Here is a 14,672-nt window from a genome sequence, read left to right on the forward strand (position 1 = left end):
AAATACTGGGATAAAATAACAATTATTTAACTCTAATACTAAGCCTATGGGTAAAGGCATATAATAAGTCCTAAAGCTAATGCAACAACTCTTGCTCCACTTGCTACTCGTTGGTCCACCTCTCCTCTCCTCAACTTTCTACTTCTTTTTAGTTTTTGCATGTCATTACAAATGTGAAATGCATATCCGGTATCAAATACCCAAGTGCAGGAATTAAACATAGAAAGATTAATCTCAATCATAAATATACCTAAAGTAGAAAATTCGTCAAGTTTCTTTGCCTTCATGGTAGCAAGACACTCCTTGCAGTTTCTCCTTTAGTAACCTTCTCTGCCACAATGATGGCAAGTACCCTCATCTTTCTTGATACCTCCAGTGGGCTTCAGTACTATATCTGCTACTTCTTCTTGAGCTTCTTTTTTTTTAGCCTTAGAAGAATAAACTAGAAGAACTGATACTTTTTCCTTCTTAAGGGATTTCTTAGCAGTTACAAGTATATTCATCAACTCAGGTAGTTCAACATCTAGTTTATGCATGTTAAAATTCATGATAAATTGAGCATAGCTAGGTGGCAATAATTGCAAGACCAAGTCAATATTGAACTCATTGGTCCATGATAAAACCTAAGCGAGCAAGTCAATAATTGTTTTAAGGTCTTATACCTCTCTGTCCTACTCTAAAAGCTAAACAACTTTTTGACGTGAAATATAATAGTGTGAGCATCTATGTTCTCATATTGTTTCTGAAGCTCAGAACTCATGCTAGCTAATATCACATATGCAGCTTGCATATTATCATCAATATAACGATTGTACTTATTCTTGACAGCATCACTAGCATTCTCATTAGGAACATCAGGTACGACTTGATCAATAACATACAACCTCTTTTCTTGCTTAAGAATAATTCTCAAATTGCGATACCAGTCCAAGAAGTTCGTTCCAGTTAATTTGTTAGCATCAAGTATGCTACGTAGTGACAGATTATTACTTATGGAGGAATTATATCTAAAAATGCAGAAATAATAATTATTAGTCTCATGCATTTTCCTAATTATTAGATAAGGTCTTTAACCTTTAATTAGTCTCCCACTATTTTGTTCAAATTAATAGCCCTATCTATTAATTTAAAAAATCCAATGGTAGATCTCCTAGCATGCTAGAATTCCATTTAATGTAAATAATCTTGGGTTTGCCCAATAAATTATTTAAAATTAAATTAGGTAGATTATATATTTTTTCAATCATATCTCTATGTGATCCTTAGATTAGTTAGGTGACAACTCTTTGTCTTTATTACATCATATATGTTATGTCTAACCCTTACCCTAAACTTACATGATCATAAGTTTGTCCATCCAAATCAACTAATTAAGTTAAAGTTAAGTAGAACCATTGTTTAGAAATATCAAATATTTTATAGCACTAAACATATTCAGGTGAATAACATTGGGTTTGCTCAACAAGTTAATACAAACTAAATTCTGGCTTTATGCTATAACAATGGACTGTAACTAACCATATTCTTAACATGTACTTAAAATTTTAATTAGGAATTTTAATTTTAAGATTTTCATTAAGGTCTCATTCATAGGCATCGTTATTCTATCGCTTACATATCATATATATATAAACATACACCTACTAACATGCCATTCTAATTGGTATGAACATTTTAAAAATAGTTCCCTTGAGACATAAAGAGAACTTGATGGTTAAAAATATAGGTGGCAGCTTCTTTGATCTTCTAGAAGTCAAATGGGCTCCTCCATTACACCATGTCCAATACTCCATGTAATTTTTAATGCCTCCTATATTTCTTGAATTACAAAAAATAATTTTATTTACATATTCTAATTATATAATTATTACATAATTTGAATAAGAAACCTTGAGTTACATTTAACACTACAAAATAAAAGCGGATTAGTAACGAAAATTAGTAACGGATAATATCGGTTTCTAAATAATAACGGAATAGTAACGGATATTAAGATAGAAAACAAATTAGTAACGGATTACAAAATCCGTTACTATTCCGTTACTAATTTTTGTAACAGATACAAATCCGTTACTAAATTATTTTTATTTTCATTATATAGTAACGGATATCCAAATCCGTTACTGAAGTGCAATTCGTTAACATATTTTAGTAACGGATTAGGATATCCGTTACTAAATTATAAGTTAGTAACGGACTAAATCCGTTACTAAAGTTAAATTGCTAACTTAAAAACTTTCCTCTTTTTCTCCCCCGTCATTCACAAAAAACTCTGAGCTCTGCTAACAAATTAAATCCCTAGCTATATCAATCGATCCCAGCTTCCTCTCTTGGTTCATCGCCGGCGGAATTTGACGCTAGACCAGTTGACGCCACTCCCCTTGGTTCATCGCCGTCAACCGTCTCTTTCTTCCCTCCCATCGGTTCATTGCCGTCTCTTGCTCCCCTCCATTTGGTACATTGCTGTCTTCTATCAGAGATTGGTTTCAGATATCGTGTTCTTGCTTTCAGACCAGTTGACGCCTGCAGACCCCTTTCTTGCTTCCAGAGATCGCGTTCATCTCAAATTTTTCTTCTTCTTCAGTCTGTCTATAAAGGTAAGGATATTAGGGTTTAAGATTCTCTGCTTTCAAATTTTTTTTTTTATTGTTTTAAGATTCTCTGCTTGTTTTGGTTGAATTAGTTGTGTATGTAATTGTGGATCTGTCTGGTTCTTGCTTTCTTTAATTGGAAGGGTTATTTGGTTATTCATCGCTTTTTGGGTTTTCTTGATTGATTGTGCTGTTTGTTGAGGATTGTTCCGATACCAATTGCATTTTCTTCATTTGATTCCCTTCTTTTTTTGTACTCAACTATGTGTTTCAATTGTTTTGCAATTCCAGTAGGCATTTAGTTCTTGAATTTTTGGTTCCTTGAAGATCAAGGGTGAATGATTTACCCTAATTGGTTACAAATCCTGCTTTTCTTGTTAGTTTATCGAGTCCGTAAAGAAGGGTCTTTGTCCAGGGACCATGGTATTTATAGATCAAGCCTATATGGTTTTGGCAAACTTTAGATTTTAAGTTGGCAGGCTACAAAATTTGGTCCTTCATTATTCTTCGTAGGATTTTCCGCAGAAGCTGGACAAATTGGACAGATTGGTAAATTTCAGCTCTTCAAGTGAATTCCATAAATGGGGTACTTTCATATCCTCTGTTAACTGGACTTAATTCGGAGCAGTAGGGATGATGAGGGAGTGAAACTTCCCAAATAGGTTAATATTGATACTCAGAAATATATATTATTCAAAATATATGTATCAGCAATATTTCCATTTTCCAGCTAAATTCTTCTCCCTAGCAATTCTGGTTCAAATTTTCTTATACCAAAATGAAAAGGAGAAAGTGTATGCAATTTTATTTTTGCTTCATTTAGACAGCAAACCTAAAGGTGTCAAATAGAGAAATGACATGTTTCTAGAAGAGAAACTAGACATGATCCGTTCCCTTTCTCAATGCAGTCCTTCAGTTAGCAGTAGAGCTATCTGATTTCATCACAGATTCAGCCCCAATAAGTTTATTTCTGATGGAACACGACATCCTTGCTGCATCACATATGTTCATTTGTCTTTTGGGTGATTCAGTCGAGCACCACTCTAGTTCTTAATATTGAAATCAAGAGTCTTGCATTTTGTTTCTGTTCATGCTAAACTATGGGATTTCTATTGCTAGTTGAGCCCTATTCTTCACTGATCCTGTGTACAAGTAGTGGATTATCTTTCCCAATTACTTGTTCTGGCAACGCCATTTTTGTGAAACTTTGTAGGTTTAGACCATCTTTAAACATGTCATCAGTAGGTAGGTCTCTCGGCTGAAGACATTTCCAAGAGCAGTATCTTTCATTGAGGTTACCCTTTCTTCTCTTGTGATTTAGGATAAAATTGCAAGGTTGATTTGATGCAATCCCATTAAATATCTTTCATTTTCACTATGTCCATTGCCACTGCAGCATGTGTCAGTTGTTGATATTATATTTCAAGTTGCTGAGCTTTCATATTGATTGTGATGACTCTCTGTGTCCCCTTTCATGCATCCAAAAAAGAATTAGGGAAGCCAATACTGCTCTATTGAATAAGTAAATGAATAATTGTTCATTAATATTGGAAAGATTATTTTAATTTAATCAAAATCAAATCACCAATATTAAACTTAGTGAATAAAATTATGATAAATCAATCATACTACTTTTGGAGATTAGATTGGTGATAAATCAATACAGTTCCCAAGCAACTTCAATTTAAAATTAAATTAATACTTAAAATAATTGTGGCTTATAGTCTGTGGCTTAAATTAATACTTAAAATTAATTAAATTAAAATTAAATTAAATTAATTAATTTTAATACTTAAAATTAAATTAAATTAATTAATTTTAATACTTAAAATTAAATTAAATTAATTAATTTTAAAATTAAATTAATTAAAATTAAATTAAATTAATTAATTTTAATACTTAAAATTAAATTAAATTAATTAATTTTAATACTTAAAATTAAATTAAATTAATTAATTTTAATACTTAAAATTAAATTAAATTAATTAATTTTAATACTTAAAATTAAATTAAATTAATTAATTTTAAAATTAAATTAAAATTAAATTAAAATTAATTTAAATTAATTAATTTTAAAATTAAATTAAAATAAAATTAAATTAATTAATTTTAATACTTAAAATTAATACTTAAAATTAATTAAATTAATTAAATTAATACTTAAAATTAATACTTAAAATTTATACTTAAAATTAAAACTTAAAATTAAATTAATACTTAATATTTATACTTAAAATTAATACTTAAAATTAAATTAAAATTAATTAAATTAAAATTAAATTAAAATTAAATTAATACTTAAAATTAATACTTAAAATTAATTAAATTAAATTAATACTATTTTGGAGATTAGATTGGAGATTATTTTTAGTATCATTCATGGTAGTCTGTGGCTTATTTTGCTTTCTTTTCTCTCCTTATGCTTCCTGTTGGCTGCTGCTATTGTTTTTCCTCACTTTAACATGGATATGCTTATGTCAAAACTTTATAGATATAAAGAGCAAAAGAATAGCAGACACCCTATAAATTTGGTGTTAAAAGTTGACATTGATTGAAACTATATATGAATGCCTTATTAGTGAGTATTCAAGAATTTGAGTTGAACAAAACATGTATTGTTTAGTCTATGAATGCCTTTTAGTGAACTCTCTCGTTCATTTCAATATAGTATTCAAGTTAATAATTGCTCAAACCATATTATTTAAATAGCTCCACATATCAATTTAGTTTTTCTAGATGAGGATATCGTTCTGACCAACTCATTATTTATTATTATATATTCTAGGTACAATAGATACAATATGCCTTCTGATAGAGGTTGGATGTATGCAAGACTAAAAGATGGTCTACTAAATCCTTTATTCCTTGAAGGATTAAATGAATTCATATCAGCTGCCAAACAGTTTCCAGATTGTTTGAATGGAGAACTAATTAGGTGTCCATGTAATCGATTTAAGTGCCAAAATCGCAGTTTTGAAGATGAGAGTATAGTTAGGTTTCATCTTATGAAATATGGGTTTGTTAGAGACTATTATGTATGGTATTTGCATGGTGAAATTCAAAAGTACAATGCGGTCCATGGGAGAAGTAATGATTCGACTGACAACACGTTCAATGTGGAATATCAACATAGTGAGTTCTCTAATGCTTATGAACAACTAGTTGTAGATGCAGCAGGACCTAGTTTCTCCCCATCAATAAGTAATGAGCCTCCAAACCAATATACTCAGAGATTGTATGACATGTTGGCTGCTGCTAATCAGGAATTGTGGCCAGGTTGTGAAAATCATTCACAACTGTCAGCTGTGGCAAGGATATTGAATATCAAAAGTGAACATCATTTGTCTGAACGCTGCTTCGACAATATTTGCCAATTCATCAAAGAAATTTTACCTACTGATAATTTATTTACTGATAATTTCTACTCTACCAAGAAATTACTTGAAGGCTTGGGATTACCAATTCAGAAGATTCATAGTTGCTTAAATGGTTGTATGATTTATTGGGGTGAGGATAATGAATTACTCAGGTGCAAAGTGTGTGATCATCCGAGGTACAAACGATTGCGAGATAGCCAGAGCTCTAGTAAAACCCAAGTTGCTTATAGTAAAATGTATTACATGCCAATTACACCTAGATTACAAAGGTTGTACGCATCTAATGCTATAGCCAAGGATATGACTTGGCATGCCAATCATGGAACTGATGATGATTTAATGTATCATCCATCTGATTCGCATGCATGGAAAGCTTTTGATAACAATTGGCCTCATTTCAGTGCTGAGAAACGTAATGTCCGTCTAGGACTATGTACTGATGATTTTCAACCCTTTGGACAATCTGGTCAGCAATATTCATCATGGCCTGTCATATTGACACCGTACAACTTACCCCCATGGTTATGCATGAAAGGTGAGTATATGTTTCTCACTATACTTGTCCCAGGGCCTAGAAATCCAAAAGATAAGTTGGATGTGTATTTACAACCCCTAGTAACTGAGTTGAAAGATTTATGGGAGAATGGAGTTGAAACATATGATGCATTCAATAAAGAAAATTTCAACTTACGAGCTGCTTTAATGTGGACTATAAGTGATTTTCCTGCGTATGCAATGTTATCTGGATGGAGCACTGCAGGACGGACTGCTTGTCCTTATTGCATGGAAGATAGTGATGCATTCACATTGACAAGAGGAGGTAAGCAATCATGGTTTGATAATCATCGTAAATTTTTACCTCCTAGTCATTCTTTTAGAAGAAATAAAATAGCTTTTAGGAAGAATGTATCTGTTACTAAGAAAGCTAAACCACCAATTTCTGGTGAAGAAGTACTGAAACAGATTGATGAATTGGGATTTAAGAGGGTTACAGATGAAGATGCATTTGAAATAAATTCTCGTCTATCAAAGCAATGCGGTTGGCGAAAAAGAAGTATTTTGTGGGATTTACCGTATTGGAAAAGTAATTTGATTCGGCACAATCTTGATGTAATGCACATTGAGAAAAATTTCTTTGAAAATATAATAAACACTATAATGAGTGTTGAAGGAAAGACAAAGGATAATGCCAAGTCAAGGGCAGACCTAAATGTGATCTGTGATCGGCCAGAGTTGGAAATGGATCAAGTCACTGGGAGATATCCCAAAGCTTGTTATACTCTAGATAAGCAAAGTAAGCAAGTGTTATGTGATTGGCTGAAAAATCTCAAGTTTCCCGATGGATATGTTTCCAATATGGGGCGATGTATTGATATGAAGAAGCTGAAGATGTTTGGTATGAAGAGTCATGATTGTCATGTCTTCATGCAGCGGATTATGCCAATTGCATTTCGTGAGTTGCTTCCTTTGAATGTTTGGCAGCCCTTAACAGAGTTGAGCAATTTTTTTAAGGAATTAACATCTACCGCTATAAGTGAGAGTGATATGTTGCGGTTGCATGGTGAAATTCCTTTGATCATATGTAAGCTTGAGCGTGTTTTCCCTCCAAGCTTCTTTGATTGTATGGAACACCTCCCCGTTCATCTAGCATATGAAGCATGGCTGGCAGGTCCAGTGCAATATCGATGGATGTATCCTTTTGAACGGTAAGTTCTTTTAACTTCACTTTAATTAAGTTATTTAATAATGTTTACTAATGTTGGTCATATATTTTATAGATATCTGCGACGGCTTAAGAATAATGTCAGAAATAAAGCTAGAGTCGAGGGATCAATATGTAATGCGTACCTAGTAGAAGAAGCAACTTCATTTTGTGCACATTACTTTGAGCCGTATGTCCAAACTAGACATCGAAAAGTGCCAAGGAATGTTGACATTTCAGAAAGTACTAAAAATTATGAAGGCAACCTCTCAATTTTCATGCAGTCAGGTCGACCAATAGGAAAAGGGACAACTCGATATCTTATGGAGGATGAGTATAAAGCAGCACACATATACATATTATTAAATTGTCCAGAAGTGAAACCCTACATTGAGTAAGTTATCGTTAATAAGTAATTTATATATTACTTTTTTAAATTACTATATAAATTACTTTTTCTAATTAAGTTGAGATTTTTCCAGCATTTACATCGATCAATTGCGCTCAAATGATCCGTTAGTCAATGATTCTCAGATTGACATCAAATTGGAGAGTGAATTCTCTATATGGTTCAACAATTTTGCTCATGATTCGTGTAGTAATATATCCAACAAGTTTATCATATCGCTTGCAAAGGGTCCATTACGAAGTGTGACATCATACAATGGATATATGGTGAATGGATATAAGTTTCAATTAAAGTCATACTGTATAAGTAGAGCAACTATGAACAGTGGGGTGTGTATTAAGGGGTCAAATTACAGTAGCGAAGAGAGCGATTATTATGGGCAATTGCTTGAAGTTATACGTTTGGAGTATCCAGGTCTTCCAATAAAGCGAGTTGTACTTTTCAAATGCAATTGGTTTGACCCCACTCCAAATATAGGAACAAAGACCCATAGTAAATATAAACTTATTGATGTAAATCATAAACGATCTTTTAATAGATATGAGCCTTTTGTGCTGGGAGTACAAGCAATACAAGTGATATATACTCCGTATCCTAGCCTAAAGCGAGATAAAATTGAATGGTGGGCTGCTGTAAAAGTCAAAGCACGTTCTGTAATTCAACTTCCAACACAAGAAAACACACAACCTGCTGATGAACCATTTCAACAAGATGAGATGGAACACACTGCCATTATTAGAGAAATTGATGAATCAACACAACAATTAAATGATCCTATTGGGGATGTTATTGAAATTGATGATGGTGAAGAAAATGATGAAGATGAAACTATAATAGCAACAGAAACTGATGATGATGATGATGATGGTACTGATGACTTAGATGTAGATAGTGAATAAAAGGTATAACATAATTGATATATATTTTTATTCACGTTTATTAAATATGTTAACTATATGTGATTTGTTTAATGTAAATTTTTACAGGATGAGAGGACGAGGACGTGGATCTTCATCACGAGGTCGAGGAGACCATGGCAGGGGTAATGACCACACAAGTGAATCACAGAATGTCAATCAAGATTTGGTGCAATACACTGCTTTGATTCCTAGACCAGACCAGGGTGAGAGATCCACACAGGGTGCTGCACCATCCACTCCTGCTTCAGTGCACACATCTACTACTACCTCAGCTCCCATTGGTTTGCCACCTATTGCATCGACGGCTACATCTGCATCTGCATCTGCTTCTGCTTCTGGTAGTTGTGCACCTACAGAACACAGACCACATATTTCCTTAGTAAACTCAATGTGAGTAAAATTTATAAATATTTTAAAATATCCATCTAATTTCTGTGCTTATGTCAAAATAATTATTTTGTCAATTACTCTTTTACAGTATGCAGCCTTCTGATCCGATTGCTAGGCGGATTACCTTGATCTTCAAGGAAAAGTTAGTAGCAGATGGCTATTGTTGAAAAAATGTACCTGAAGAGGTTAAAGAATTCTATTGGCAAGAATTTAAGGTAATACATCTGCTCTTGTACGTGTGATTAATTTTACTGTGCATTATTTGTCATTAAATGTGAGTAATATTACAGAAACACTTCTTATGGGAGGAGGCAATAGAACAGCTTATGAAGATAGCCTGGAGGAAGAAAGCTGCTGAGCGGTATCGTAGCCTTATGTGTAGCGTAAGGAATGGGAAGGAGAAGAGACTATCACTGACAGAAGGAGTAATGGATGCATGGCAATCCGCTTGGGGAGCAACTGAGTATAAAGAGAAATGCAAAAAATTCTCAAATAACAGAAAGAGTGAAACAGGTGGGCAAGGCGCTAGCCCATCAAGACATTGTAGAGGATCCATATCTCAGTATAGGCATCAAGAACAGATGGTACGTAATATTCATTCTCACTTAAAATTTTTCAAATACTTTAAATTTTATTCAATTTATTGTGAATTTATATTGAAGCATGTTATTACTATTTATATTTTACTTGCAGCGCGAAAGACTAGGCAGAGATCCTCTACCTCATGAGTTATTTGAGGCTACGCATAAGAAGAAGGGTACCTCAGAGTTTGTTGATGCACGCTTAAAGGCCATTCATGTGAGAAATTAAATAAATTTATAGTAAATTATTTGATTTGTAGTTTATATTGTTATATCACATGGTATTTTTTTGAAGGACCGCTTTCTGACTTTGAAAGAGCAAGCATCACAGACAGATAATGACAGTAGTCAGGCATCCCGCATTGATGAGGCTCAGTTATACTTTGAGGCAGTAGGTGGAGAGAAAAAAAGAAGGGTGTATGGTCTTGGATCACAGGCTTCAGTTTTCTTCTCAAACAAGACTTCTGCTAGTACATCCTTCACATCAGCTCAACAAAATCAGGATCTTCAAAATGAAATGGCTGATCTCAGACGCAAGCTACAGGAGCGTGAGGATAATGAACAAACATTGCTTGAGCAAAATGTGCGGATTACCTCTGAGCTCTCACATATGAAGGATTTACTTATGCAGCTTGTGAGTCAAAGACAAGGCAACCAACCTTCAGCTCCCGGTGAGGGAACTTCTGCACAGCCTCCTGATCAAGCAGATGAAACTAATGATGAGGACGAGGACGAGAACACTACACATTTATAGTTTCTTTTTTCATTACACATATGTACTAGGATAATAAATAATTTGTTAATTTTTTTAGTTTAAAATTGCACAACTTGATGTTTGGATATATGTTTGATTTGATTTACATAATATATGATATTGGATTTGAGTTCATTCATGACATTTGGTTTTTACATTTTGTTATTGAGATGAGTTGTAATAGGTGAGTGTATTTACATGTTAAATTGTCTGATTAGATTATATAATTTATAATATTTTATTGTAATTTTATAAATAGTAACGGATTAGTAACGGATTAAGTTGTTACTGATCCGTTAAAAATAGTAACGGATTAGTAACGGATTAAGTTGTTACTGATCCCTTAAAAATAGTAACGGATTAGTAACAGAAAAATCTGTTATTATGTTTTCAAAATTAGTAACGGATTTCTGTAACGGAAAAATCCGTTACTAAACAAATCCGTTACTAAAACCATCTAAAATGAAACTAAATTTAGTAACGAAATTTCTGTTACAAATCCGTTACTAATTTAGTAACGGATTAGAATATCCGTTACTAATGCATTAGCAACGAGGTTCACTGTAACGGAAAATTTCCGTTACAAATCCGTTACAAAATAGTTTTAGTAACGGATTTTTAATAATTAGTAACGAAAATTTCCGTTACTAATCCGATAAATTTTTGTAGTGTAAGGAAAGTTAGATAAGAATAGAATTTTATAATCCAGAATAATAAGGAAAGGCAAAATATGCAGACCCTATTTAAAAATTACCAAACTGATCAAGTCATTCATCCATACACACTGGGCCTTTAAATGATGTCCATAATCATTCATCATGCAAATTAATCATATTAAATGCATATAAAAATAACTATTAATTTATATTATATTCATTATTAGTTTTGTGTGCTAAAATTAAGAAATTAAATAATTTAATATTTTAATTTTGGTGTCAACAAAAAGTAATTCATGAATAAAATAATTTTATTTAGACCTCTAATCACATATTAGAAAAATTAATTTTAATAGTAATTTTAAAATTAAATTAATGTCCTTAATTTCTAAAATTAATTTTATAAATAAAATAATTTTATTCATATCTCTAATCAAACTAGAAATTACACTAGAATAATTTTTTAATTACTGTCAAAATATTTAAATGATCCAAATTAATAAAACTATTTAAATTAAATATTTGATTTATAGATTGACTTTTTTTTAGCAAAAAAGGACCACTTTGAAAATTTTCAAAAAATGGAGGAACCAAATCATAATTTGAATAAGAGTTCATCTTCTTTCTTGGAAAGAAGCCCTAGCGGCCGCACTCTTCTACACAACAGCCCGTCGGACGCTCACCAGATGCCGCCAGCCCCGTCACCATCGGTTGCACAACACTTGAATCATTATCGATATATTGTATTTATATTTGTGGAGTAATTTGCTATATATATTTTAATTAGAATTAAATTGTTAAAGTAATGATTCTTTTAAAGGAATTGTGAAAGGAATAAAGGAATATAAGTTAGGGAAAATTACTTTGTAGTTCCTGAGATTTAACGTAATTAACACTTCTGTCCCTCTATTTTGGCGACCCAACACTTAAGTCCCTCACTTTCTTTTCTGTCCAAATTCGTAGTCCTTCCGTCCAAAATAGCCGTTTGGGACACGTGAATTGACAAAATTAACCCTCTTCTTCTTCTTCTTCTTCTTCTTCTTCTTTCTTCTTCTTCTTCCTCCCCTTTCTGCAACTTCTTCTTCTTCTTCTTTCTTCTTCTTTCTTCTTCTTCTTCCTACCCTTTCTGCAACTTCTTCTTCTTCTTCTTCTTCTTCTTTCTTCTTCTTCTTTCTTCTTCTTCTTCTTCTTCTTCTTCTTCTTCTTCTTCTTCTTCTTCTTCTTCTTCTTCTTCTTCTTCTTCTTCTTCTGGGATTTCACATTGAGAGAAGGTTATTTTTGGAAAAAATTATCACATCTCACCTTTGACTCTTTGACCAAACGGTTTAAATGGACGGAAGGACTACAAATTTGAACGGAAGAGAAAGTGAGGGACTTAAGTGTTGGGTCGCCAAAATAGAGGGACAGAAGTGTTAATTACGTTAAACCTCAGGGACTACAAAATAATTTTTCCATATAAGTTATTATATTCTTTTAAAAAATTATATAATGAAATTTTATTAAACACTATCAAATTTCAACCTAACCAAAATATAAGTAGGAAAAAATAATATATTAATTTTTTTAAAATTATAATAACTATCTTTATGAAAATATAAAAATTAATGTATAAATTTTGTTAAATTACATCGATTAAATTATATTATTAAAAGAGTAAAAGAGGAAAATAAAAGGGCAAATGCCATTGGTAAGAGCTTAGTCGGATCAATTTGAAAGAAATCCCTTTACGGATTAGTGATCTTAAAATGAGATGGCTACTTGATCAGTATAATTTTGGAAAAGAAGGGAGTGCTTATAGTGGAACAACTCATAAATATTATTATTACCAGTAGATGGAAGCAGAAAGAGAACGGTTAGCATAGGCTAACGAGAAACTGATCATCCTCCACGTAAGCTGACAAATCAAGAATCAAGATTGCTGTCAATTACACTCTGTCCACTATCTTTCTGATTCAGACAGACTATAAGATATGAATTTCACAACTCTATAAATAGAAATAATCCCATTCTCCAGTTCCATATCAACCCAGAAACTAAGATTCTTAATTCTTGATAGTCAATGAAACATACAGTGACATTAAGTTCAATGGGCAAGTCAAGGCTAGTGCTCTGCCTGATAATTCTGGTTTTGGTCTTCTTTGCAAGGTCGGAGAGCCGTCCTCTGAGTTCAAAGGCTCAGAAGAGGAATGTAAGGAAATTATACGAGGCGTTGAATGAGTTCGCAAATAGTGAAGCAAATAGCAGACGTGATTATCCTGACAGGGTGAGCCCTGGAGGCCCTGATCCGCATCATCACGCAAAAGATAACTAGTTCCTGATCACTTTTTGAAAGATATGGTTTACATTGCATTACAACCTTTGAGACATCGAGAGGTGGTCTTAAAGTATTTGTGTCTGTATCTGTGTGTTCTTGTTTTAGTTTCAGTTGTGTTAGGGAAAAAGAGTGAAGAGAGTGCCAATAACGTAGTTAGCAGAAACACTTGAGTTCAAGGAGGGAAAAAAGGTGACGGTACTCCAATTGAAAATCTCACATATTTGAGAGTTCACGTGGATCCGAACTAAATAATAATTACCATAATGCATGTATTTCTAACCTTCTTTATTAATAAAATCAGTTGCTTATTAAAATAAATTCTTTCATTCTAAATAAAAAAATAATAAAAGATAAGAATGAAATTCGCATAGAATATTCTGCATTTATACCATGTGAACATGTAAATCTAATTTAGATAAGTCTTGAAGAGCTACAGCAAATACCAATAGAAGCCTCCAAAGCCCAATATCAAAGCTGCACCAAGCTAAAAAAACTGTTTTGCTATAAAAAATGGAAAATTTACTAATTTTTTCTTAGAATTTTGTTATTATTATGTTTTTCTCCTGTCCTTCTAAAAGAACTATTTAATCTCTGACAAATGCTTTCATTAAACTATAAGTCAACCATTTTCTTAGTCTAACGAGAGAGAAAAAAAAAATATTATCCCTAAAATATATTCATCCATTCATCGTCCCAACCTCAATTTTTGAGAATTTGGACCCATTTCCGGCTCAACAAAGATCAGTGAACCTAGGGTTTCCTCATATTAGAGCAGAAGCACATAAGGAGAGAATGGAATATATACCTGCTTTCAAATTTCTATATTATTCTCCTTCTTTCAAACAACTGAACAGAAACAAAACCCTTAAAACCCTAGGTCCTCTCCAATTGAAAATTTCTATATATATTATTATATATATATATTAAAATATTAATTTTTTTACAATAATTTTAAACTGTTATCAAATTATTATCTTA

General features: G+C 32.3%; 3 protein-coding genes across 3 annotated transcripts; 2 read left to right on the forward strand and 1 right to left on the reverse strand.

Moving 5' to 3' along the window:
* Positions 1-317: 317 nt before the first annotated feature.
* On the reverse strand, positions 318-1,045 carry LOC110603991. Its single transcript, XM_021742003.1, has 2 exons — positions 701-1,045; positions 318-623 (listed from the first exon to the last, which is right to left on the reverse strand). Exons 1-2 carry the CDS (start codon positions 1,043-1,045, stop codon positions 318-320), a joined length of 651 nt encoding a protein of 216 aa, XP_021597695.1.
* Positions 1,046-5,392: 4,347 nt separating this feature from the next.
* LOC110603992 lies at positions 5,393-7,425 on the forward strand. The gene is made up of 2 exons (XM_043952075.1): positions 5,393-7,262; positions 7,400-7,425. Exons 1-2 carry the CDS (start codon positions 5,393-5,395, stop codon positions 7,423-7,425), a joined length of 1,896 nt encoding a protein of 631 aa, XP_043808010.1.
* Positions 7,426-9,066: 1,641 nt separating this feature from the next.
* LOC122722139 lies at positions 9,067-10,724 on the forward strand. Its single transcript, XM_043952076.1, has 5 exons — positions 9,067-9,389; positions 9,478-9,535; positions 9,680-9,973; positions 10,083-10,187; positions 10,266-10,724. Exons 1-5 carry the CDS (start codon positions 9,067-9,069, stop codon positions 10,722-10,724), a joined length of 1,239 nt encoding a protein of 412 aa, XP_043808011.1.
* Positions 10,725-14,672: the final 3,948 nt, after the last annotated feature.

This window comes from Manihot esculenta, chromosome 16 (genome assembly GCF_001659605.2).
Source record: "Manihot esculenta cultivar AM560-2 chromosome 16, M.esculenta_v8, whole genome shotgun sequence".
NCBI classification, from domain to species: Eukaryota; Viridiplantae; Streptophyta; class Magnoliopsida; order Malpighiales; family Euphorbiaceae; genus Manihot; species Manihot esculenta.